The sequence below is a fragment of the Ursus maritimus genome, unplaced genomic scaffold, assembly GCF_017311325.1.
Source record: "Ursus maritimus isolate PB19 unplaced genomic scaffold, ASM1731132v1 scaffold_12, whole genome shotgun sequence".
Lineage (NCBI taxonomy): Eukaryota > Metazoa > Chordata > Mammalia > Carnivora > Ursidae > Ursus > Ursus maritimus.
The window spans coordinates 63,605,965-63,632,789 of record NW_024423564.1 but is presented as its reverse complement, the minus strand read 5'-3'; the positions used below and the strand labels follow the sequence as shown (position 1 = coordinate 63,632,789).

General features: G+C 36.0%; 1 protein-coding gene across 4 annotated transcripts in view; it reads right to left on the bottom strand.

Moving 5' to 3' along the window:
* The window catches only part of FAF1 (Fas associated factor 1), a 484,187-nt gene that overhangs the window by 329,315 nt on the left and 128,047 nt on the right, over positions 1-26,825 (bottom strand). For 2 of the 4 annotated variants that reach the window (XM_008699225.2, XM_008699226.2), the window contains exons 3-4: positions 10,630-10,676; positions 3,650-3,852 (exon numbers count right to left, since the gene is read on the bottom strand). In XM_008699225.2, coding sequence (XP_008697447.1) covers positions 3,650-3,852; positions 10,630-10,676 — 250 coding nt within the window. Of the gene's footprint in view, positions 1-3,649; positions 3,853-10,629; positions 10,677-17,928; positions 17,996-26,825 lie in introns of all 4 variants that reach the window. The other 2 variants (XM_040627323.1, XM_040627324.1) reach the window with 2 other exon arrangements.

The following is a 26,825-nucleotide window of genomic DNA, read 5'->3' as shown; positions in this document are numbered from 1 at the left end:
TCAATGTGATCCCTATCAAAATCCCAATGGCATCTTTGCAGACATTTTTGCAGAAAACAATGTTAAAATTCATAAGGAACCACAAAGGACCCTATATAGTCAAAACAATCTTGAGAAAGAAAAACGAAGCTGGGGGCCTCACAGTTCCTGAATTCAGAATATTTTACAAAGTAACCAAGACAGTAGGTACTCACATAAAGAAAAACATACAGAAAAAATGCAACAGAACAGTAAGCCTGGAAATTAATCCATGCATACGGGTCAAATGATTTGACAAGAATGCCAAGTCTACACAATGGAGAAAGGATAGTCTTTTTAATAAATGGTGTGAGGAAAACTGGATATCTACATGCAAAAGAGTGAAATGGACCTTTACCTTATTCCATATACAAAAATTAACTCAAAATGGGTTAAAGACTTAAAATATAATATCTGAAATTATAAGACTCATAGATAAAGCAAAAGCTTCATACATTGGTCTTGGCAATGATTTCATGGATATGACACCAGAAGCAAAGACAATAAAAGTAAAAATAGACAAGTGGGACTAGATAAACTAAAAAACTTTTGTGCAGCAAAGGAAACAATCAACGAGACTGTGAAGGAGAAAATATTTGCAAAGCATATATTTGTTAAGGAGTTGATATTCAAAATATATTTAAAAATCCTATAATTCAAAAGCAAAAAAGTAAATAACCTGATTTAAAAATGGGCAAAGAATTGCACTACTGGGTATTTACCCCAAAGATACAGACATAGTGAAGAGAAGGGCCATATGCACCCAAATGTTCATAGCAGCATTGTCCACAATAGCTAAACTGTGGAAGGAGCCGAGATGCCCTTCAACAGATGACTGGATTAAGAAGATGTGGTCCATATATACAATCAGAAAGAATGATTACCCAACATTTGCAGCAACGTGGATGGGACTGGAGGAGATTATGCTAAGTGAAATATGTCAAGCAGAGAAAGACAATTATCATATGGTTTCACTCATTTATGGAACATAAGAAATAGCAGGAAGATCGGTAGGAGAAGGAAGGGAAGAATGAAGGGGGATAAACAGAAGGGGGAATGAACCATGAGAGACTATGGTCTCTGGGAAACAAACTGAGGGCTTCAGAGGGGAGAGGGGTGGGGGACTGGGATAGGCCGGTGATGGGTATTAAGGAGGGCACGTATTGCATGGTGCACTGGATGTTATATGCAAATAATGAATCATGGAACACTACATCAAAAACTAAGGATATACTGTATGGTAACTAACATAACATAATAAAAAATTATTAAAAAAAATAAAAATAAAAATGGGCAAAGGCCCCAAATAAGCATTTCTCTAAAGACGTACAAATAACCAACAGGTATATAAGAAGATGCTCAACATCACTAATCATCATGGAAATCCAAACCAAAACCACAATGAGATATCACCTCATATCTGTTAAGAAGGCCATTATAAATCAAAAGCAAAACAGAAAATAGCAAGTGTTGGCAAGGATGTGGAAAAACTGGAACCGTTATGCATTTTATATTGGCAGGAATGTTAAAATGGTGTACCCATTATGGAATAGAGTATGGATATTCCACAAAAAATTAAAAATAGAACCACATATGACCCAACAATTCCACTTTTGGGTATTTATCCAAAAAAACTGAAGGCAGGATCTTGACATATTTGCAATCTCATGTTCACTGCAGCATTATTCACAATATCCAAGAGGTGAAAACAACCTAAATATCCATAGATGGGTGAATGGAAAGAAAATATAGTATATACATACAATGGATTATTAGTCAGCATTAAAAAAAAAAGAAGAAAATCCTGTAATATGCTACAACATGGATGAAACTTGAGGATATCATACTAAGTGAAATAAGCCAGACACAGAAGAACAAACGCTGTATGAATCCACTTACATGATCTATTTAAAGTAGTCAAATTCATCTAAGCAGAAAGTAGAATGATTGTTGCCAGGGGCTGGTGGAAGGGGAAAATGGGGAGTTGCCATCTGATAGATACAAAGTTTCAATTACATAAGATGAAAAAGTTCTAGAGATCTGCTGTATGACAATGTGCATATAGTAACAAAACTATATTATACATTTAAAAATTTGTTAAAAGGATAAATATCATATTATGTGCTTTTTTACCACAATTTAGGGGGGAAAAAAGGAGTATACAGGGGGCATGGGAATGAGCGTGGGGAAAAAAATGAATGGACTAAAGAAATCTGGGCAGAAGAAGGAACATGTACAAAGGTCTTGAGCGGGCTAATAACCTATTCGAGGAACTTAAACAAGTCCAAAACAACTTAGGCATGGTGAGCAAGGACGAAAGTGGTAAGAGATGAAAACCTGAGATGTAGCAGGAGCCTGATCAAGAAGAGACTTACAGGCCATGGTAAAGGAGTTGAATTTTATCCTAAACCAGTGAAAAATTTCTAAATGGCTTTAAGTAAGGGAATAAACAATCTGATTAATGTTTGAGAATAATCAATCTTTTAACAGTTTTTCTTTTCTCTGCAACGTACCTCTTCTTCTATTTTTTTTTTAAAGTAGGTTCCACACCCAGCCTGAAGCCCAACGCAGGGCGTGTACTCACAATCCTGAGATCAAGACCTGAGCTAAGATCAAGAGTTGGACACTTAACCTACTAAGTCACCCAGGTGCCCCTGTAATGTACCTGAATTAAAAAATTAAATAAAATCAGTCAAGAATCTTCCCTTAAAAAACAAAGCCATCAGAAATATCTGGAATTTAGATTTAAGGCAAAATAACATTAACGGGTCAAGTAATCTGAATCAAATATGAATTCAACTTAGTTTCTCAATAGAAATCTGGTAAAATTGGGGCACCCGGGTGGCTGAGCTGGTTAAGCGTCTGCCTTCAGCTCAGGTCATGATCCCAGAGTCTGGGATCCGGCACACGTCCAGCCGCTTCTTCCCCTCCCTCTGCCTGTGGCTCTGCCTGCTTTTGCTCTCTCTCTCTCTCTCTCTCCGTCAAATAAATAAATAAAATATTTTAGAAAGAAACAAAAAAGAGAGAGAGAGAGAGAAAAAAGAAAGAAAGAAAGAAAGAAAGAAAGAAAGAAAGAAAGAAAGAAAGAAAAGAAAAGAAAAGAAAGGGAGGAAGAGAGGGAGGGAGAGAGGGAGGGAGGGACAGAGAAAGAAAAGAAAAGAAAAAAGATAAGAAAAGAACAGAATTTGGTAAAATCTGTCCAATAATGGCAGGCATACATTTTAAGTTTCCTCTGAAAGGATAGTATTGAAACACTTATTCAACTGGCAGGGAAAAGGAGTGATGGAAACATGTCTTATTTCTTATCTCTCATTAACTACAGCATGAAAAATGAATGAATTTGAGCTATAAAGTACAATACACAATATATTTAAAGTCTGATTTGCATCTGCCCTAAAACAGCATCTTATACCATTCCATATAAGTGGAACAAAAAAATTATTCTCAAACTTGCCTCAGTATCAACATGGTATTTTAAAATGCAGCATAATTATCTATATGGAAAATATCGGCTTCAATTTGCCTTTTTTCCCCTTCTTATTGGCAATCAACTCAAAAGAAAAGAATATAAACTAAATGTTTACCTAATAAACTGTTTATTTATGAAGGCTTTATGCTAGGAAAACCTTACCAACAGTACAGCTGTCTTCAAGTACCACATCAACATTTCTGTCTCTGTACTCAACCCTGAAGTCCAGCATCCGAGGCTGCCGTTCTACAATTTGTCTAGATGGCATTACAGGTCGAAATGCTGAAGAGGAAGAGGGAGCAGGAGCTGAAGCTGGGTGACTTGGATCAAATGCAGGTCCTGGTATAGTCTCACCTCCATAGTCACTGAAATATTGACATAAAAAGAAAGATTATTATCAACCATATCATTAGAGATTACCACTAAGGACCCATTCCATACTTGGCTTGTGTTGGTCTTCCAATCAAATTTACCTACCTGTGCATCAAGGTCTAACTACAGTTTTACTTCCTCCATAAAATCTTTCCTGGTGACTGAAAGCCACATTACTTTCCTGCCCATCTTTGCCTTTCTATGTGTATTAGCAGTATCATACATACCATTTAGCATTTAATCAGACTTTTGCCTTATGTTGTTATGATGCTAGTAAAACATTAATTTTTATGAATAAAGAACAGCATCTTCTTCATTCACTTTCATTTGCTCACTGAAACATCTGATTAACTCTACTTTCCACAAAACTCAGAAATTTACCATCCTTAAATTTCCATTCTATTGTACTCCTCAGTCTATAAAGATGATTTTTTTCCTGCTTTGCATAGAAAACAGATGCCATCAAGATGAAATTCCCTTACTTTTTTGACATCAAATCCACAAACTAACCAGCATATGTACTCTTTTTCTCTCTCTGTGAAACAGAGGCAACATCATCCTATCTAAAACCATCTTCTAATTAGCTTTATATTATGGTATGCTTTTCCTTTCCAGTATCTTCAACAGCTCCTTCTCTTCTGGATTCTTCTCAGTAACATTCAAACACATTCAAGTCTTAAAAAATAAAAATAAAATCTTTGTTCTGCCCACTTAATAGTTATCTCATTTGTAAAGTGGGAAAACTATATTTGTAGGGATTAAATCAGGTAACTACATGAATAGCTTAGCACACTGCCTGGTAACTAGTAAAATCTCAAACCTCAAACTCTGTATATCCAAAGTTTAACTCATAAAAAAAAAGTGTTTCCCCAAGCCTGAAACTCCCCCTCCCTCCATTATTCCTCATATCAGCTACCCAAACCAGAAACTTCCGGCATTATCCTTGATACCTTCTTCTCTCTCAACTCCCTATCAAGTCAGTCCTTTCTATTCTACCTTCTAAATATCTTTTAGTTAAGTCATTCACCTTTCCCCTCTGAAGCTGACACCCTAGTGCAAGCCACAAGCAGCTCTTGTGTGAACTGATGCAACAGCCTCCTAACTATCTCTCTGAATGTTCCCTTGCTCCCCTCCATGTCATTCCATACCACCACAAAGATGAAATAATAGAAATGTCTTCATGTCATTTTCTTCAATACTCCCCTCTGCTCTTTATACCAAGCTAAAGAGGCATATAAGTCCCTATATGATCCAAATCCTATCTACCTTCCCATCCTTAGCTTGTGCTAGACTATCTCCAATCTCTCTATGCTAACATCCACAACAGCCTTTCATTTCTTCTATCTCACCTTGATCCTTCCCTTTTCATAGGGGAACACAAACTATTCCTTCTAAGAATATTCTCTTTCCAATCTCATCCCAATATTCCATCTTTCTTCTAGCTAATTATATTCACCCTTCATATCTCAGATTCAATGTTTTTCAACTCAGAGTATGTTTTACTACCTCAGCCTGGTTCTAATTCCTCACACTTACCAATTATAATTGGTATTAATCATTTGACATTTAAGACACCCTCAGAGAATATAAGTTCCACAAAGGCAAAGTTCACATTTGTGTTTTTATTGTTTTTATTTTTTTTAATAATAATATTTTTTATTATATTATGTTAGTCACCATACAGCACCACCCTGGTTTTTGATGTAAAGTTCTATGATTCATTAGTTCATAACACCCAGTGCACCATGCAATATGTGCCCTCCTTACTACCCATCACCAGCCTAACCCATTCCCCCAACCCCCTCCCCTCTGAAGCCCTCAGTTTGTTTCCCAGAGTCCATAGTCTCTCATGCTTCATTCCCCCTTCTGATTACCCCCCTTTCTTCTCCTACCAATCTTCCTGCTATTTCTTATGTTCCATAAATGAGTGAAACCATATGATAATTGTCTTTCTCTGCTTGACTTATTTCACTTAGCATTATCTCCTCCAGTGCCGTCCATGTTGCAGCATACATTTGTGTTTTTAATGGCTGTATCCTCAAGATTTTACAGAGAAAGTACTTAAAACTAATGAGTAGTCACAGTCACTCTCAGTTTCCAAATGCAAGTTGTTTCACAGACATAAAGTCCCTGATCCCCACAAAGACAATACAACAGAGCCATACATATGTATTGGAAATTTTCCTAAGACTTCTCCTAAAAGGCCTGTAGCCATTTACTAGGATGTGTACTGACAAAAGGAAAATATCTAAATTTTTAGGGGATTACTAGATGCTGACTCTAAACTGATACTAATTCCTGGGGATATAAAAGTGGAAGATTATGGTGGTAAATGAAGTTTGGGCCCAAATCCACTCATACCATGTTCAAACAATCTGTCAACCTACCCTGCAATTTCTTCTCCAGATTCTGAATGCATAATTGAAAGAGATATACTCAGTAACTGGCAGACATTCTATATTGGCTTCCTGATTCAAGGAGTCAGAGTTACTATGTAGGAAGGGTTAGTAATAGGAAGCAACTATCTTGCATATACTTTTTTTCTATATATTAATTTACAATCACCAAGACAAGCATTTTACTTTTACCCAGCAGGGTATACAACATACTTTCACTGTCTTTTTCAGAAGATTATGTCAACTATCCTCTCTCTAGCATAACAATCTAGTCTGGAGAGATCTTGATCACCTGGACATTCCACAAAACTACACTACAATGATAACAATGTGAATTAATCCTGAAGAGAAAAGTAGCAAGTACTTGGATGCTTTGATAAGACAAATAAATGTATGATAGAGATTAGAAGATACATGCCAGGGGCGCCTGGGTGGCACAGCGGTTAAGCGTCTGCCTTCGGCTCAGGGCGTGATCCCGGCGTTCCGGGATCGAGTCCCACATCAGGCTCTTCCGCTATAAGCCTGCCTCTTCCTCTCCCACTCCCCCTGCTTGTGTTCCCTCTCTCTCTGGCTGTCTCTATCTCTGTGAAATAAATAAATAAAACCTTTAAAAAAAAAAAAAAAAAAAAAAGAAGATACATGCCACAAAAATGCAGGGCTCTGCCACCTTGGTGAGGTTTCTGGGGTCCAGTGGTCAGAAGCAAGTCAGGGTAAAAGGCCAGTTGCTATAGCTTGCACTTCCCATCAGTAATAAGAGATAACTAAGTTAAATGAGGAAGAAATTGTTGACTCAAAAAAAAGCATTTTTAAGACTTGTCATCTATGAAGACACCATTCCATAATCTGATCTATTCACTATTCTTTTCTAGTTAGTAATTTAAAAAAAAAGACACTGATTGGTAAGGGAAACTCAATGGAGAAATCTATTTTCAGTCTAAACCCAACTAAAGGAGTGTTTTTATCCTTACTCAACTTTGCTCTACAAACTACACATGTCCTTGGAAGGCAATGAACAAAGCAAAGTAAACAGGAACTCTGTACATGTTTATTTCAATTTTTAAAAATCCATCCCAAGGTAAAATTTCTAGGTATAAAAACAACAAAACAAAAACACACGTGTTTTAAAGATAAATTTGTCTTTAGAAAAAATCAGATTCTTAAATGAGCATCAGAGAAGACAATAAATAGAAACTAATTGGCCAAAATGGGTATTTTCTATATCTAAAACCTCAGCATTTACATATTCTGAAAACATAACAGTGAATAACTGAAAAAATGCCTAGTCTTCTCTAGGCTTCCTCAATTAATTAAATAATGGACAAAGAAACATACAGTATATCTGTCTGGGTCAAAAAAATAAATATAACTTGACAAAAACTACACATTTGATCAGTGAGGAAAATTATACTACTGATTCATAAAATTTTTAGAAGACATAGTATGTGCTGTCTACTAACACAAGTAATTCATTAGCACTTCCTTCTAACAATAACTGTCTCCAAAAATAATGCTTTAAAAGGCTCTGGACAATATGCTAAATAAATAAAATATTATACCAAGATGTAGTAAATAAACATGCACACATTTGATGTTTTATGACTGACTGGCTTACATTTATGAGAGCGTAAGTCACACAGTTTATAAATATGTTGTATTAGCAGTATATTGTCTAGTGAAATAAGCCTTGAAGGATGAGGCAGAAGACTTGCTTATATCCTGACTCCATTAACATTATGCTGTATCATCTGGGCCAAGTCACTTCATGCCTTATTCTCTCTACCTGTAAAATGAGGGATAATAATATCTGCCTTTACTTGCTTACAACTAAAATAGTAACTGTAAAAACAAAGCTATGGGAGAAAGATCTTATACACCTGAATTAAGTTCCAACATTTTTAGCCAAAGGAAAAAAATCTTAAAAAAAAAAAAAAAAAAAAAAGTACGACATGACTAGTTTGCTGACCTTGACTAGGGCAGACTGGTAGCACACACAAAAAAAGCATGGCTTTTAAAATGAGACAATCCAGAATCCAGACATCACCATCTACGACACTTGTGACTTTGGGCAAATCTATGTAAACTTCAGTTTCCTCACTATGAAATTCGAACCTCTTAATTTAAAAAAAAAAAAAAAAAAAAGTACGACATGACTAGTTTGCTGACCTTGACTAGGGCAGACTGGTAGCACACACAAAAAAAGCATGGCTTTTAAAATGAGACAATCCAGAATCCAGACATCACCATCTACGACACTTGTGACTTTGGGCAAATCTATGTAAACTTCAGTTTCCTCACTATGAAATTCGAACCTCTTAAAGGTTACAGTAAGTATTAAATGATGAAAAATATATCAATCACCTAACACAGTGCCTTAAGCATTTCAAAAATGTTAGTTTTTTTGCTTTGAACTTTATGGGTACATTAAAAACCATATTCCCACTTTTGAATTCACACAAAAATCCGATTTCAAAAAAAAGCTATAAACCACAGGGATTGGGCTCTTCTCTGTCCAAAAATAATTCATATTAAAAAATCTTTTTGGTAGCTCTTTCCTCTGTCGAAGTATGAACTGAAAATTAAGAGTCAGCTGCATTCACAGACTACACTACAAAAGTCAAACACACAAAACAAAAATCCTTTTAACTACCCACATATACCATTCCTACTACTAAGTCTTCCACTTTCAGTGTTAAGCCAATGAGAAAGCAACAAAAAGCCCTCTTTCATTTTCCTCTGGTTAGGAGATATATAAGAGGAATTTTCAGCTACGTCAAGTCCACAGTGATTTCAAAGCTAACGAACAAAGTTAGGAAGGGAAAGAATTGAAGACTATTGCTAGATACAACTGATTTTCTTCTGTGCACATATGATTCATTCCTTTAATTAAACAAGCAAATAAAACAAATAAAAACCCACTCTGGTAAAGTTAGACTCCAAATTTTATAGTATTAGAAATCGACTTAGTGCTGAATCTCTACTTATAAAATATATTAAGCAAAAAGTATCATCAGTAACAGGAGAGATGGGATGTTTCCAGGAATGAGGAAATTTCTACAGTTCATCCATAGCAAAATACTGTTAATTTTAAGATATATCCAATATGTACTCAGAACCCAGAAGCTGAATCCGCAAGGGTTTAACAAGCAAAAATTTTGGCACAGAAAGTGGAATAACATTTACTCAAGAATAAAACTGGAGCTGTATTTAGAAGTCTAAAACTTTCTAAACTAAGAAAAAAAAAATGATCATAAAGAAAGTTCCTGTAATCACCTGGTTTGCTTTCTAGACAAGGGTTTCAGTAAAACTGAATGCTTTTGGGGAAAAAAAAAAAAAAAAAAAAAAGTACAGACTGGAAATCAGCCACATTTACTCTGGATGAAACTCTTTCTGACAGTTTTTTAAAAATGGTGGGGAACAGGTCTATTAATTACTAAGGGTAGTACAAGTACCAAACAGAATTTGCTCTCTTTCTAAATATACAGAGTTTCCTATAAAGTACAGCACATTTTGCAGTTCATGGTGAATTTTTTGATGGTTTTGCAATAGCACTTTTCTTCCTCTCCAAAACAACTCATTCCTAGTCTGCTGTTTCTGTTTGCCTCATCTGCACTTAGTAGATCATGCTTCAGTGACTTAGAAATTCTAGCCACCAAATTCAAGCCAAAGTTTGAATTGAGAAGAGAAGGGGGGGGGATCAAGTAATTAAACTACACTTGGAAGAGAGAATGGTTTCACCTCCTATGACTCTATAGTGTCCTCTTTTAATCCAAATCAGTCTCCGATTTTAAGGAAAGGAAACTTATGAAAAGTTATTTCTAATTTAAGGAATTATTTTTTAACTTATAATTACATCATCTTCCAATTTTAACCTCTGGCAATGAAACAAAACCATGAAGACCATTCCACATATTAACAATGCACTCTTCAGGTGAAATAGTTTAGTGATTTGGAAGTTTTATCAGTTAAGGACTGATTCAAATTGTTGCAAATTATCATATACTTAATTGAGAAACCAAAAGTGAAGAAAGAAAGAATGTAGTAAGGTCAGAGATAAAACCTGAAGAGGTAGGTAATAACCATGCTTTAGAGCTACTTAAATTCAGTTCTTTCCATTTTATGAATTAGAAGATGCCCTTGAAAAGCTTTCTTTAAAATAAAACCACCATTAAAAATAGTATCACCCATTCTGAAACATTATACAGTAAAAGTTGGGAACTTTAGGAAACTGATAAAATTGTCTGAAAGAGCAGTAACTATATTAATGAGCTTCTAACCAAAGATCAAATGCTCTATCAAAATGATAAAAAAAAATTAACAATTCTCTATTTTTGCTTGGCTAATTCTCATCCTACCATTAAGCACCTTATAACATACCTTTGTAGAATGCCATTTTCCTGGGGTATTACGCCATTGATAGCTGCCTGCAAACAAAAAAACAGAGAAGGCCATTTAAAAAAAAAAAAAAAAAACAGAAAAATGCTCAGGGATGGGTGGGGTGGAGAACACTGTACAGGGAAATAAGTGTACTTTGAAAAATAAAAGTTAGGGGTGCCTGGGTGGCTCAGGTGGTTAAGCGTCTGCCTTTGACTCAGGTCATGATCCCAGGGTCCTGGGATCGAGCCCCACATCAGGCTCCCTGCTTGGCAGGGAGCCTGCTTCTGCCTCTCCTTCTACTGCTCCCCCTGCTTATGCTCTCTCGCTCTGTCAAATAAATAAAATCTTTAAAAATAAAAAAAAAAGAAAAGAAAATTTAAACAAAATACTAAATGTTTCCTTAATAATACAAAATATTCTCTACAATGTTTCTCTACTTACTATAATAAAACCGTATTTCAGGAAACAAAAAAAAGTAAAACAAAACAAAACTAACAAACAAAAAATCACACATGCATTTGGCATATAATATCCCCAAATTTTGAGTCATAAAAAGCTTAATTCCACAGTCTTCATTCAAGCAAAACACCCACAAAAACCAATGTTTAAGAATGTCAGAACAAGTAAAATCAGTACTTTAAAGTTAATATTTTTAACTTACTTCCTTCTTCAGATTGAGAGGAGCAAGATATAATAAAATCACAAATGAAAAGTTCCAGTAAGAATTGAAAAGTTAGCTCAGGAAATAAATTCATTCTTTCATGTTATAATTATTATTCTTAGTAAAAAGAGCATTTAGAAAGGGAAAACGTAAAGGCAAAAATTCTTTGATAAACGCAATATCATGATTGTACCAGGTTACAAAAGGAGGCAGGAGTATCACTGGTGAAGTTTCCTTATATAAAACATTCCTGAAGTTGGTCTCTAAGCTAACAAGTCACCAGTTACTTAGAACACAGCACAGAACTGGCATGATATGGACGTTTTTGCAGGCTACTAAGCAAGCAGGCTGTGACATCCTGGATTGTAGGCAGTTCACTGCAGGGGTAACGAAGATTCTCTGGAGGGAAAACTTTGCCTTTCCAACTTTGCATCTGTATCATAACAACTTCTTCCCTCCCCTTGCCCATCCAAGTCCACATCAAAATGAAAAAGAAAAAACAAACAACAACAAAAAAAGGTAACACTTCAATGCTTTATCAGCTGCCTAGATAAATCAATTCCCACAAGGAGTTTGTATATTTTGTGAAACATTAACATAAATATTTGCCAGAAGTGAGTCAAGTTTACAATGCTATTCTGTTGAATGTAAATAAAGTAGAATGTAAGATGCTTGCTATGAATTTTGAGAGTTGTAATGCTCCACTGGCAAAACAAAACCAAAGAAATCCACAGATTAATATAGACAGTGGATTCCATAGAACCCTGACAACTCTGAAGGCTCATAAATCCTCTGAGTCAAACAAATGCTAAAATGGGTTTTCAAAGCCACAAATTCAATGGAAGCATCTCTGCCTACTGCCAAATCAATTATCCCTTTTCTTTTGACAGCAATGGCTCCACATACAAATATCTCCTTTGCTAAAAAACAGAAAATAGTGAAAGAATTTTCTATGGTGTTGGAAAAGAAAACAAAATACCAGAGTTTGGAAAGATTTTGTTCAAATTTTCACTCGGGAATGCCAAGGTATAATGGAAAGAATACTAAGGATTTACAAAGTCCAAAATTTGAATCTAGACTTTCCCACTTACTAATTTTATGACCTTAATATGTTCTATACTCACTGAACCTCTTTGAGACTCAATTTCCTCATCTGTCTAATGAGCCAATACTACTACCTTGGCCAAAATGGGCCTTTTTGTTCCTCAAAGGCATCAAGTTCTTCTATTTCTTAGGTCTTTTGAAGATACTATGTTTGTTTGAAATGCTTTTCCCCATTTCCTGTCTGGCTAAATTTTAATCATCATAACTGAAATTTGTTAGATACACCTTTACAAAGAATCCTTCTTAATCAGCCCCCCCGCAACTACATAGTTTTACTCTCACATAGAACCCTGTGTTTTTCCTTCCTAGTAACTGATAATTACTTATTTAGTGATTATTTGTCTTATGTCTGCCTTTCTCTGTAGTGTGCAGGCTATGTGACAGACAAGATAATAACAATTTTGTTTATTAGCTTATCCCAGTTGCCTAGCACAGAGCAGGCACTAAATGGCACTTGATACTTATTTCTTAAATTTATGACGCTAGAGAAGTACAAAAAACAAAAACAGAGGTGCCCAGGTGGCTGAGTCAGTTGAGCAATGGACTCTTGATTTCGGCTTTGGTCATGATCTCAGGTTCTGGGATCCAGCCCCAGATTGGGCTCTGTGCTCAGCAGGGAGTCTGCTTGAGGATTCTCTCTCCCTATCTCCCTCGATGCTCCTCCCCACACTCTCTTTTTCTAAAGTAAAAATAAATAAATCTTTAAAAAACAAATACAAAAACAAAAGCCACATAGTCAAGACCGGACCAAGGCTCAGAAAGTTTCCTAGATGATATAATGTCTCAATTAAGACTGAAGGATAAGCAGCGGTGCCTGGGTGGCTCACTCAGTTGAGCATCCGACTCTCAGTTTTGGCTCAGGTCATGATCTCAGGGTTGTGAGGTCAAGCCCCATGAAAGGCTCCACACTCAGCAAGGAGTCTGCTTGCAGATTCTCTCCCTCTGCCCCTTCCCTGCTCGTGCACATGCACGCATACTCTCTCTCCCTCTCTATCTCTCTCAAATAAATAAATAAATAGGCCTTAAAAAAAAAAGACTGAAGGATAAGTGAAAAGTAGCAAGATGGGGTAGAGGGCAACACTATGCAGAAGGAACAGTGACACACTTCCACTTTCCTTTTCTAAGACCTTAGATCATTTTAAATAATGTATTTGTTTTTGGGTAGAAAGTTAGTCCCTGACCTCAACCTATTTTGTACATAAATATGTAAAATGTAATCCAGAATGAAGGTACAATAAAAGTATAATTTGCTAAAGGAATATAGAATAGGGAGACAGATTTTTGTGAGGATTAATGAAGTTTCAGAAAAGAGATGGCATTTGATCTGGACACCAAACAATGAGTGGATATAGAAGCAAAGGAAAACTTCTGATGAGTTCAATTTTGAACATGCTAACTTCAAAGTGACAATAGGACATCATTTATTTACTTAACAAATATGTATTAATTGCCAACTACATAGCAAACTCTGAGCTAGGCAATGGAGATACACTAATGGTTGTAACATAGCTTGCCTTCTAGCAGGGACAAAAATATATTCAATAATTAATTTTACTATAAGCAGTTCAGGTAATATCCAAATGGAGACAAAAAGTAATTTAAAAATTCAAAGCTAGGTTAAGTAAAGCAATATATATGTTTAAAGGCAAATAACAGCAGTCATTAAATTACTTTAATTCCCTCCCCCTATAAGCTTTCTTCTTTGGTGAAGAGAAGTTGAAACAGAGATAGAGTCTTGCACAATTCATACATGTAAGAAATAAAGGAGAGAAAGCTAAAGACAAAAACAAAACAATAAAAATAGAAGGGTTAGATATGAGGAAAAAGACGAGGAATATGTCACAGAAGGGGCAAAGAAGGCATTAAAAGGAAGGATTAGAAAAAACTGAAAAATGTGAAAATAGTCTAATAGTATGAGGCCTGAGAGGAGAATATTAGACATATTTTTAAAGTTTTAGTAAAAATTAAATTATAAAAGGCTAAGAAATACATGGGAAATAAAGTATAACTCTTGAAATAGTGTGAAAGTATAAAATAGGAATATCAGTATAATATTCATTATTCTTAGTATAATACAGATTAGTTAATAACGGACCACCATTTTTCCAATTGTTTCTTCAGTGAGGTTTCAACGATTACATCACAGCTTTATTTATTTTTTTTTATTTTTATTTTTTTTAGATTTTTATTTATTTATTTGAGAGAGTGAGAGAGTGAGCGAGAGAGAGAACACGAGCGGGGGGGCTGGGGCAAGGGAAGAGAGAGAAGCAGACTCTCCACTGAGCAGACAGCCCAAAGTGGGGCTCAATCCCCAAACTCCAGGATCATGACCTGAGCAGAAGGCAGCCGCTTAACCAACTGAGCCACCTAGGCACCCCATATCATTACCTTTATTCTTATTAGCTGCCTCCTTACCTGGCCAATTTCCAGATTACGGATTACAGATCAGTAAAACTAAACACTTAATACATTTAAGTTGTAAGAATTTATAAACAAATAGAAAAAGAAAATATTTAGAATCTTATGAAAACAGAAATGATAAACGCATTTTCATTATATATATATATATAATCATATATATTATATAAAATCATATATATTATTAGTTGATAGAATCAAAAGTATAGGCAAGTCTACATACCCCACATGTTTGGAAAGCCTGTGAACTAGGAAAATAATAATTATTGTAATACTGGCTCCCCCCCCCCCCCGGGCCCCAGAGAAGGAGGGGGGAGGGGTAAAGGGAGAAGGAGACAAAGAATCTTAAGCAGGTTCCATCCCCAGCACAGAGCCTGATGCAGGGCTTGATCTCAAGACCCTGAGATCATGACCTAAGCCAAAATCAAGGGTTAGACACTTAACTGACTGAGTCACCCAGGCACTCCAGTAACATTGACTTTGTTGTGTCCAGTAACCATTTTTTTCCATCTCCTGGAAAATACTTAAAATATAGAAAAATACTTTCTAAATTAGTATACTTTTGTTCAATTATTACTCTATTGTATGTCAGAGTCAAACACTTCCAAAATACCTAAAAAATAAACTTTGGACCCACAAAGTACCAGTTTTTTAGCATTCACAAGTGAATGCCATCAAGTGAATTCTTCCAACAAACCCATACTTTCTCTCCTCCAATTATACTGATCCTTTATACAGAACATCCTCTTTTCCACCAGTTGAAATTCATTCATTCTTTTATTCACTGAACACAGTGTTTCAGGACCAGAGGGAAAACAAAAATGACAAGACATGTTCCTCCCAGGACAGGCAGTTACAGAAACAACTAATTATAATATGAAAGACAATATAGGATCATGAAGGAAGGAATGCCTATTGTTGCCTAATGGAGTTGAAGACCCAGATGTGAAACATTTTCTTCAAGAAAATTTAACTGACTCAACCACCTTTTTCTCAATGATTTTTCTTTTTTTAAAGTTCTTAAATTCCAGTTAGTTAACATACAGTGTAATATTAGCTTCAGTGTACAACTTAGTGATTTAACACTTACACCACCCAGTGCTCATCACAAGTGCCCTCCTTAATCCCCATCACCTACTTAACCCATCCCCCCACCAACCTCCCCTCTGGTAACCATCAGCTTGTTCACTATAGTTAAGAGTCTGTTTCTTGGTTTGTTTTAAAAGTCTCAATGATTTTCCGTTGTGTTGTACTTACATAGCACTCATGCATCTCGTTCATTCATCTGAATATTTCATTCATTCATTCCAACATTAACCCATCCAACAAATATTTATAGTTACTCACCTGGAACTAATCTGGGCACTGAGGAAACAACACAAGTAGTAGATTTAAGTATCCATGCTAAATTCACAAAATCATCCTCCCCTCAAGTTTTTGCCCCGAGTAGGGCCAATGAGAAGTTCTGAGCCTATCATTCTACAGCCATGAATTGTAGAATTTTCACCCTTTACCTTGTGTGGGGATAAAACACTATCCTGTGTGTCTCCTCTACTCTCAATACTCTACTACGAACAACACTATTTCCCCTAACATCAGATGTGTGAGTTTTCTACATCTCAACCAATTCTGCAACACCAGCTGGGTGTCCTACAATTTAACTCAATTCTGACACTATCTACCTAGAGACAGCATTAGATCCCACAAGTTAAGGGCTGAGTCCCACAAGCCTACTCCCCCCTCAGATGCTAAGTACATGTCCAGGCTGTTATCTGTGCTTCTGACCTACTGGTTATAAATCTGTGCTTCTGACCTACTGGTTATAAACCTACTGGTTAGCAATTCAACTAATTTGCTAGAGTGGCTCAAAAAACTGAGGAAAACATTTTACTTATTAGATTGCTGGCTTATTATAAAAGGATATAACTCAGGAACAGCCAGATGGAAGAGATGCCTGGAGAAAGGCATGTAGGAAGGCATGCTGAGCTTCCATGCTCTCTCTGCGCACACTCTCCCTCCCTACATCTTCATGCATTCAACAATCTGGAAGCTTCCCAACCTGTATTATTGGGATTTTTATGGAGGCTTCATTACATAGTCATGAACAATCACTAATTCAATCTCTAGTCCTTCTCCCCCTCCTGGAGGATGGTAGGAATGATAGTTCCAAGTTTCTAATTGGTTTGGTCTTTCTGGAGATCAGTCCCCCATCCTGAAGCTATCCAGGAGCCAAAAGTCTCCTCAACAGAACAAAAGACACTCCTATCACCCAGGAAATTCCAAGGGATTTAGGAGTTCTACATCAGGAACCAAGGTCAAAAACCAAATATTAGAACAAAAGACACCACTAGATTCTTATCACTTAAGAAATTATAAGGGTTTTAGAAGCTCTGTGCCAGGAACTGGGGGACAGAGACCAATATATATTTTTTCTATTATTTCACAGACCTCATTAGTATTATGTTATCAAATGAGTCAAAAGAAAAGGGTCCATTTTGGGATGAAACTTTCTCAGTTACACAAGTAAAAGGTCAGAGAAACAAAAGTAGTAGATTTGGGGTCCAAACGAAATTGTAGAGTTCTAAAGAAAGACAATAAGATTATGGTGGGAAGCCAATGAGGCCTCAAAAAGATGCTTAACACCATTTTCTCCTCTTTCTGGGCAGAAAGAAAATCCTACTTTCCAAATATGTTAATCATTATGACAACCCTTTTCTAAGTCTTCTTCAAAGTACTCTACTGTATGACTCAAAAGCTGATGACTCTTCCTTCCATTTATTATAAACTTCAATAGATGAATATATAAGATATTATATGAAGCCAAAAGAGTGGAAGTGATTTGAATGCCAGGAAAAAAAGCTGGGAAGAAGGGGTGATATTTGAACCAAGTGTTAAAGCAGAGCTCTTCTGGGGTAAAAAGCTGAGTAAGAGCAGTCAGGGAGAAGAAAAAAAAAACTTTTTTTTCCCCAGTAAATCTGTTCAGGAAGTAGAAAGTAGTTTTGTGTGGCTTCAGCAAAGGTTTAGGTCAGGAAGCAATGAGGAGCTAGCTGGAAAGGTAAGCAAGAGTTAGATTATGAGAAGCAGTATAAATACAGGCATTAAAAGTTTTACTTAACCTGAAGATAATGGGCAGGCAACTGTTGCAACTGAAATTTGCTTTTCAGGAACATCATTTGGTCAGCACTGTGAAATACGAATTGAAAGAGAAAATTGTTGAGAATGATGCCCAGGCTTCTGGCTTGGGTGACTGAATAGGCCGTTCCTGCTCCAGTCCTCCCAATCATCATAACTGGCAAGCAATTCCAAAGATTCCATAGCACAAGTCAAAAATCATATAGTCATCCTCATCTGACCTATGAGAAATTCTTTATTCTACCTCCAAAATGTAGAATCTGGCCAATCTTTTCTATTACCCACCCCCCAGTCTAAATCATCATCTCTCCTCTGGATTGGTATTTCAATAGTCTCGAAACTGGTCTCCCTGCTTCTGTCTTGGCCCCACTTGCTTACGGCCTGTTCAGCCAGCATGATACTTACAAACGTCAAGTCAAAAGCCTTTCCCTACTCTAATGCCTTCCCATATCATCAGAGTGAAGGTCAAAGACCTCATTCTGATCTTAAAGACTGCATTAGCTGGCTCCGGCTCCTTCTCCAACATCATCTTCTTCCACTATCCCTGAGGTTCACTTATTCTAGTTGCTCAGATTTCCTTACAATTTCTTGAACAAGTGAAATATGTTCCCACATTAAACCCCTTATACTTATTCTTCCCTCTGCCTGCAATGTTCTTCCTTTAGATATCTACATATCTCACTCCCTCACTTCAGTAAGGGTTCTACTCAAAGGTCATCTCAGAGAGACTTTCCCTAGCCATCCTATCTAAAAGAGAACTCCTCTAGCCATGACACTCTACCTATTTATTTGTTTCCTTGTTTGTTATCTGTCTTCCCTCACTAGAATGTGAGATCCAAATGACTTTATTGTGTTCATTGATGTGTCCTCAACACCAACAGTGCCTCATCCCTAGGCAGAGTGAGTTAACACATGCTGAATATATGAACGAATAAATGAATGTATGCCATGAACCCAAGAACATGAGCAAAGGGACAGGCTGGTGAGGACAGTAAGATCTGAGGCCTTCAGTTTTAGGCATGTTGATTTTGAAGTACACATGGGACATCATACAGAGAAGTCCAAGAACATCTCTGTACGGACTCTTAAGAAACTAAAATGTGTGAGTTCAAGATACCAAGTTTGGAGTCATGGGTCATCTACTTTAAAAAGTATTTGGAAAGGGGCACGTGGTGGCTCAGTCAGTTAAGCATCTGACTATTTTGGTTCAGTTCATGATCTCAGGGTCGTGAGATCAAGTCCAACATCAGGCTCCGCACTGAGCGTGGAGCCTGCTTAAGACTCTCTGTCCCTCTCCTTCTGCCCCTCTCTACCCCACATGCTCTTTCTTAAAAAAAAACAAAAAAAACAAAAAAAAACAAAAAAAAAAAACCTATTTGGAAAAAATAGAACTATCAAATGATCCAGCAGTCTCACTTCTGGGTATGTATCCAAAATCACTGAAATCAGGGTCTCAGAGATGTTTGTATACCAATATTCACAGCAGCACAATTCACAAAAGCCAAGAGGTAGAAGCAACCCAAATGCCCATCAATAGCAATGGATAAAGAAAATGTGGTATATACATACAATGGGATAGTATTCAGCTTTTAAAAAAGAAGGAAATACCATCACAGGCTATTAACATGGATAAATCTTGAGGACATTATGGTAAGTGAAATAAGCTAAAAAATGTCAAATGTCAAAAAGTGACAAATACCGTATGATTCTACTCATACGAAGCAACTAGAATAGTGAAATTCATAGAAACAGAAAGTAGAATGGTAGTTACCAGGAGCTGGGAGGAGGGAAAAAGGCAAAGATGTAGATTAATGGGTATAGAGTTTCAGTCTGGCAAGATGAAAACATTCTGGAGGTCTGTTTCACAACAATGTGAATATATTTAACACTACGGAACTATATACTTCAAAATGATTAAGATGATACATTTCATGTTATGTGTTATAAAACCATATTTTTAAAAGTCTTTGCAAAAGTCTTAGGAGTGGATTAAGTTTATCTGAAATGAGGGACAGTGTGAACAAAGAAAAGCCTCATGATGGAACCTTTGGAATGTCAACATTCAAGGAGTAAGTAGGAAAAATAAAATCAGAGAAAATATTAAACAGAAGTATCAGAGAAGTAGGAGGAGATATATATAGACATCTGAGCCTCAATACAAATCTCAGTTACGGTACATATATGCATTAACCAAATTTTTAAAAGTGAAACTGGCCCTTAAGGAATTCACCAACTATGATGATTTACTGTCATTAATAGAAAATAGATAAAAAGGAGATGGCATACAAACATTAATTTTTATATACTCTTTTTATATCTTTTTTTTAAGCAAAAAAAAACCTATAATAACAACTCATATTCAGTACTTAGTTCTCTCTGATCTACTATAATCAACTGTAATTTAACGGGGTCAACCATAGAATGTTCTGTGTCCTGTAGTCTGGCAGATCTGTTTTCAAATCCTAGTTCTAGCATGTGTTTATTACCTGTGTGACTTTGGCCATGTTAACTGGACTACTCTAAGATTTAGTTTCCCCATCTACAAACTGGCAGTAATCATACCAACTTCATTTACAAGGTTGTTTGTTATGAGGATTAAACGAGATAACACGAAAGTACTCTAAAAATGTTAGCCACCGAAATTATTCATCCTCATCATATATTGTTTTTGTTTTAGTCTATTTTGTTATTTATTATATACCACTGGTGCATAAACGTCTGCCTCCATGCTGCCCTAGAAAGACAGATATATTGAAATTCTGCTCCTAGTGATTCAAATTCAGGTAGTCTAGAATGAGGTCCAGATTTTTTTTTTCCCTCACAAACTCTTCAAGTAATTGTTATGCACAGCCAGGTTTGGGAATAACTGTAAATATTTTAGATATCTATATAAAATCCTTTATTTTGACATTACATATACAATCTATTAATTCCCTCTAAACCATTTATTATTTTAGAAGTTACTTAAAGGCATAGATATAGGTATAGAAGTTATCTAAAGGCATAGATCCTTCAGAAACTCATATTATTAAATATGCTCAAAGTGAGGCTCTTAAGCCAGAAAGCCATTGTTTTCTAGCTCCATCATTTACAGTTGTATAATCTTGAGAAAGTTCTCTCTCAGTTCTCTCATCAGTAAAATGGGAGTGAGAACCCTACTTGAACCACTGGGATTTTATGAAACTTGTTAACACATACTAAGTGCTTAAATGGTATTTGATACGTAGTAAAATACTCAATAAAGGTGAACTGCTTTTATTCTAACTTCATCATACCAAGATTATTTTTACTTTTTTTTTAATTCCAGTATAATTAACGTACAATGTTATATTAGTTTCAGGTGTACAATATGGTTCATGTAACATTCTATACATTAATCAGTGCTCATCACAGTAAGTATACTCTATATCCCCCCCCACCTTCCCACTGATAAATACCAGTGTATTCTCTATATTTGAGTCTGCTTTTTTTGTTTCTCTTTTTTTCTGTTTTGTTTCTTAAATTGCACAATAACTGAAATCATATGGTATTTGTCTTTCTCTGACATTATTGTTTATTTCACTTAGCATTATATCCTCTAGATCCACCCATGTTTGTCATACTAAGATTTATTCTTGTTTAAAATCACAAATAGGTTTTAATAACAAAATTTTGAAAGCAAGGAATGGACACAATAAAAAAATAGAAATTTTTCCATTCACAACACTTACCTTTTGCAGACAACTTATTTCTGGAGATGTTTTCTCTCTTCACTATTTAAATAATGGTCTACATCATCAAAATACTCTATCACTTACAGATAAAATGATGAAACCAAAGTACAAGAAAAGTGAGTAGACTTACAATCCCAAACTTAAATTTTTAACCTGTTTTTTTTAGTCACTCTATTGCTGTTTATTTTTAGTTGAAAAGAATTACAACTGGAAACCCTAAAAGAGCTCCTAACAGCCAAATATTTAGTTTTAATAAGTTCTAATTTGATTTTTTTTCCCCGTCAGGGAAAGAAAACAGCTGAACAATTTAAGAAATATAACCATCCACAATCTGTTTTTAGTCAAATGTAAAAAATGTTCACTGAGTCCTTCCAAGTAGATATCACTATCAAAATAGCTCAACACGCAGCATGAGGAGTGGTGCAGACCAAATTAAGGACAAAGAAATACGAGGCTGATCCTAAGATTAATAATGGTACCTGAGAGATTTACCCTTGTCAAGTAAATATCTATGGATGAAAAACCAAACAGTAAACTGGGAAAACCATACAGCTAGGATCAAAAGGAACTGGCAACCAAAATCTCATTACTAAAAGCAAAAATTAGGAAAGGTGGTTTCTGTGACAGTCACTTATTTCCCTTCCCCAGGTTCTATGCCCCTCCTGAGGAAACATGGTGGCACTTAGACTTTGGTTAGCATCACATAAAGACCTACTCAGCCCCCTCTCTTCCACTTAGTATAAAATAATTCCCTCCTGCTTTAGTCAATGAATGTAAAAAGAGAAAGGGGAAAATGTCAACTAATCTGCCTTTTCCAGATTCAGATTATAAACTAAAAAACTAAAAAAGATAGACATGTCTGAAGGTTAGCAGTATGAAGGCTCTTTGGAGGCATTCTGCAGTATTAAAGTTTGGAACCCAACAAGCCAGATCTGCTTTATGTTACAAGCAGCAACATAAGGAAAACACTCTTCCTTGTTATTAGCAGTCCTAAATATAGTTGTCTCCATTTTGGGGTTGATGGAACATCTAAAATCAATTTAATTCAGGAAAGTAGGCTGCAATTACTCTGTACTAATTTTAGAAAGAAAGAAAGAAAAGAAAAGAAAAGAAAAGAAAAGAAAAGAAAAGAAAAGAAAAGAAAGATGCTAGGTATTGTGGATAACACATGAACAAAACAGCCCCAAACGTTGGGAATCAAGGAAGAAGAAGATAAGAATACATTAAGTAGAATACAGAAAGTGTCTCTATCTCAATAAATGATAACACCATTCCCCTAGCTGATCCAGGCAAAAACCTTGGTGTTGTCCTTGACTTCCTCCTTCCCATTTATTCACAAGTTCTGACAGCTGAAATGTTAAAACACATTCAGAAGTCAATCACATTGCACTATTAGGTGCAATGTGAAGCCTCCATCTTCTCTCTCCTTTATTATTGCAGTAGCCTCCTGATTTCCTTGCATTGCCCTTGCTCATCTTCAGTGTGGCCATAATGAAGCTATTAAATGAAGCTATTAAAATTAAGTCAGACTATGTCAATCCTCTACTCAAAATCTTCTGTTTTTTACTCTGAGATAAAAGACAACATCCTTAATATGCCTTATTTCTCCCTCTCTCCTATAATCTGTAACTTCACCTCTTCCTCCTTTCCTGAGCCACACTTGTCTTTTTGATGTTCCTGGAAAATGGAAGCCTGATTTCCCACTTCACAGTATTTGTGCTTACTATTCCCCCCTGCCCCCCGCCTGAAATGGTCCTGCCCCCAGATACATGGTTCATTCACTAACCCCCTTCCTCCAGGTCTTTATTCAATTGTCACCTGCCCACTTTTTCCAGAAAACTACAGAGTTCTGCCCAACACACGTTTATCCTCCTTCCCTGTTTTGTTTTTTGGGGTTTTTTTTTTTCCTGAGAAATGATCATTTTCTGGGGTGCCTGGGTGGCTCAGTCGGTTAAGCGACTGCCTTTGGCTCACGTCATGATCCTGGAGTTCTGCATCAGGCTCCCTGCTCAGCAGGGAGTCTGCTTCTCCCTCTGCCCCTGACCCCACTCGTGCTCTCTTTCACTCTGTCTCTCTCTCTCTCTCAAATAAATAAATAAAATTCAAAGAAAAAAAGAAATGATCACTTTCTAACACACTATGTTATTTATATCATTTATTGTCTGTCTCCTCCTATGAAAATGTAAGCACCATTGAAAGACAGAGATTCTTACCTGTTTTGGTTCACTGATATATTCCTACCACTGAAAAGAAATGCTCAATAAATACCTTCTGGTGAATTTATGAATGGAAGTGCTAAGTGAATTAATATTCTTCAGATTTCTTTTGGGACTGAATGAAGAGGGAAGGAAGCATCTGTCATGTGCAAAGAACTATGTAAAATAAATTACACATCATTACATGTCTCATTTAATCCTCACTCTATGAAGCAAGCATGATGAAGAAAATGATATTCTGAGAGAATAAGTGGTTTATCCAAGATCATACAGGGTAACGTTCAAATTCAGGCCTCTCTGACTCCCAGAAGTCCCGATCTTTTCACCACAAAGCAATTTGGGGTTTTTTTTCCTTGACAACAACATAGATGAAAGGGTACACCTTCTGTTTCAGATGAACACAGTATAAATCTCTACTAATAATACTTATATTTATTAACAATACTAATATCCTTGGATCACTAACTTTATTTTAGAAACTGAGATATTAATGTATCTTTGATCTGTGTCTGTATGGGTGAAGGGAAGGTGTTGGTTGGGGTGAGCAATTTTGGGTAAGGGGAGAAGTTTGACTTATTACCATCAATATGATCATTCCTAGAAATGAACGACATTAAATTCCTAAGGTTATAGAACACTTTCCAGACTACAGCTACCCAAAAGAACTTTCTGCAATGATAGAAATAATTTATATCTGCATTGTATAATACACTAGCCACTAGCCCCATGTGGCTATTGATCACTTGAAGTATAGCCAGTGTGACCAAGAACTGAATTATAATTTAATGATTAACATAATCATTAAATTAATCATTTAATTTAAATTCAAATACCCACATAAGGGTAGTACATCTAAATTGGATGTGTCTATATACACTGTTCTAGACTCTCCATCCCACTTCAGCCATATCCTTCACCTCACTCACTTGTTCACTTGTAATACTTTGATCCACTTTAGATGATGCTACTGCATATATGGCAAAGTTCTTTTCCCAAAACTGTCCCAAAGGAAAAAAGAAGTTGAGTCCTTCAAACTATTCTGAGTCCTTCAAACTATTTTATTTTTGAAGAAGAAAAAACTGTTTACAGAAGACATAGAGTCTAAAACAACTTCAGGCAACACTAGTTTTGGATACTGAAAACAGGCTCCCTGATGCGATCAGCTTAAAAAGATGGCAAAGAACTTCAGCACAGATTTTCTAATGGGGGGGATAATAATTTCACAATTAAAACTTTAGGTGCCACTATAAATAAGCCTGTTAAAGACTGGGTTTGAAAGGGTTTCATGGTAGAGCTCATGAATAGCAAAAGAGTTCTTGTGACTCGAGATTAAAATAGAGATTTTTTTAAATGCTCTATCTCAACCCACTTAAACAAAAATTAAGATCATGTGCTCTGAAAAATTGGGAGACTAACTCTGGTTAGTAAAGAAGACGCTAATGTTTAAAATGCATGTGAAAGGTTTGAATAATGTTTCACGAAGTATAAAAAAGGTAATACTTTAACGCAATATTTTATATAATTTTAAATCTGTAGGTATAACTTAAGGAGCTAAACTTAATGTCTATTTCTTATACAAGCTTAAAAAAAGTTTACATATTCAGGCTGATCAAAATATTTTCATTATCTTGTCACTGAGAAAATGAGAATCATCTTCTATTTAGACATTTACAATAAATTATTTTTATTTTAAAAACAGCTCCATCCACTCCAGCCAATAGTCACAAGGCCCAACTCAAGTCTCTCTTCCATCCCCCAGCATTCTCAATCATTCTCACACTCTCTCAATTTCTATTGCCTAAACCTACTTGAAGACACTTAGTTTCCACATGTTTTGTCTTATAATAATTATGCTTTTTTCCCCACCTTTCTGTTTTTTGTCCTCAAATAGAGCCTAAGCTCACATAGGCAAGAGCCATGAATTACTTCTTTGCATTCACCATAGCACTTAGAGCTGAGTGATTTCTAGAAGACAGAAGGAAAGCTATAGACCTAGTGCTCCAAATATCTAAGGAAAGACAAACCAAAATTGTTCTCAATCTACTATACAATAGACTTGCAGGACAATTCCTCAAGCTCAATAAATTTGAGCAATGTGTACAAGGTCAGCACAATTAAAATTCAGGTTCTTTCCAATTCTGAACTGTTGATCCGTAACTGAATAACTACCATCTGATTGACACATTGTTTAAAAACTCTAACACCTTCCCCACACCACTACCCTCACCCTCTTCCACTCCTTCCACTGCCACCACCAAAAGGTATGAAAGGCAGAAGAGAGGAAGATGGAGAAGGAAAGACAGTAATAGTTACTGGCAGCAAAGAATATACGTGTGTCCAGGGCACACAATTTCATGGTAAATTAATCCATGTCCACTTTGGAAATGTCTTGGGTACTAATAATTAGGTAACAGCACAGACATTCCCACTCAGAAAAGAATCACAATTAACAGAAGATAAGGGATCACAAATACTTAAGGCCTAAACATAAGCAGTATGAATCATTTATTATCCTGCCAAATCAACAAAGGGAAAAGGCTCCAGGCTGATGAGAATCAAAAATTGAGTCAACCCAAATCTTTTCTTCACTGCTTAATATCATCGGGGACAGGAATAAAATAAATATATGCAGAGAATGCAATACAGTAATTAATAATTCCATTTCTATAGTTAGAGATCTAAGTTGAGATAAGAAGGCTATCATTGACAAAATGTGTCATTTTAGGCAAGTCGATATACAAAATGGAAGGTGATAATAACACTTGTTTCCTAGGGTGGTTGTGAGAATTGATAAAAAAATGGATAAAAACTACTCAGGATAAGACCCAATGTATGGAAAGTAGCCAATATGCTTATTTTTTATTTGAAGTAGGAGAAGCTGAGCTTTTCCATTTGGTTTTCATGCTCTGAGCAAAGCAATTTCAGGTAATAAGAGTGTTAGACTGGAAGTCA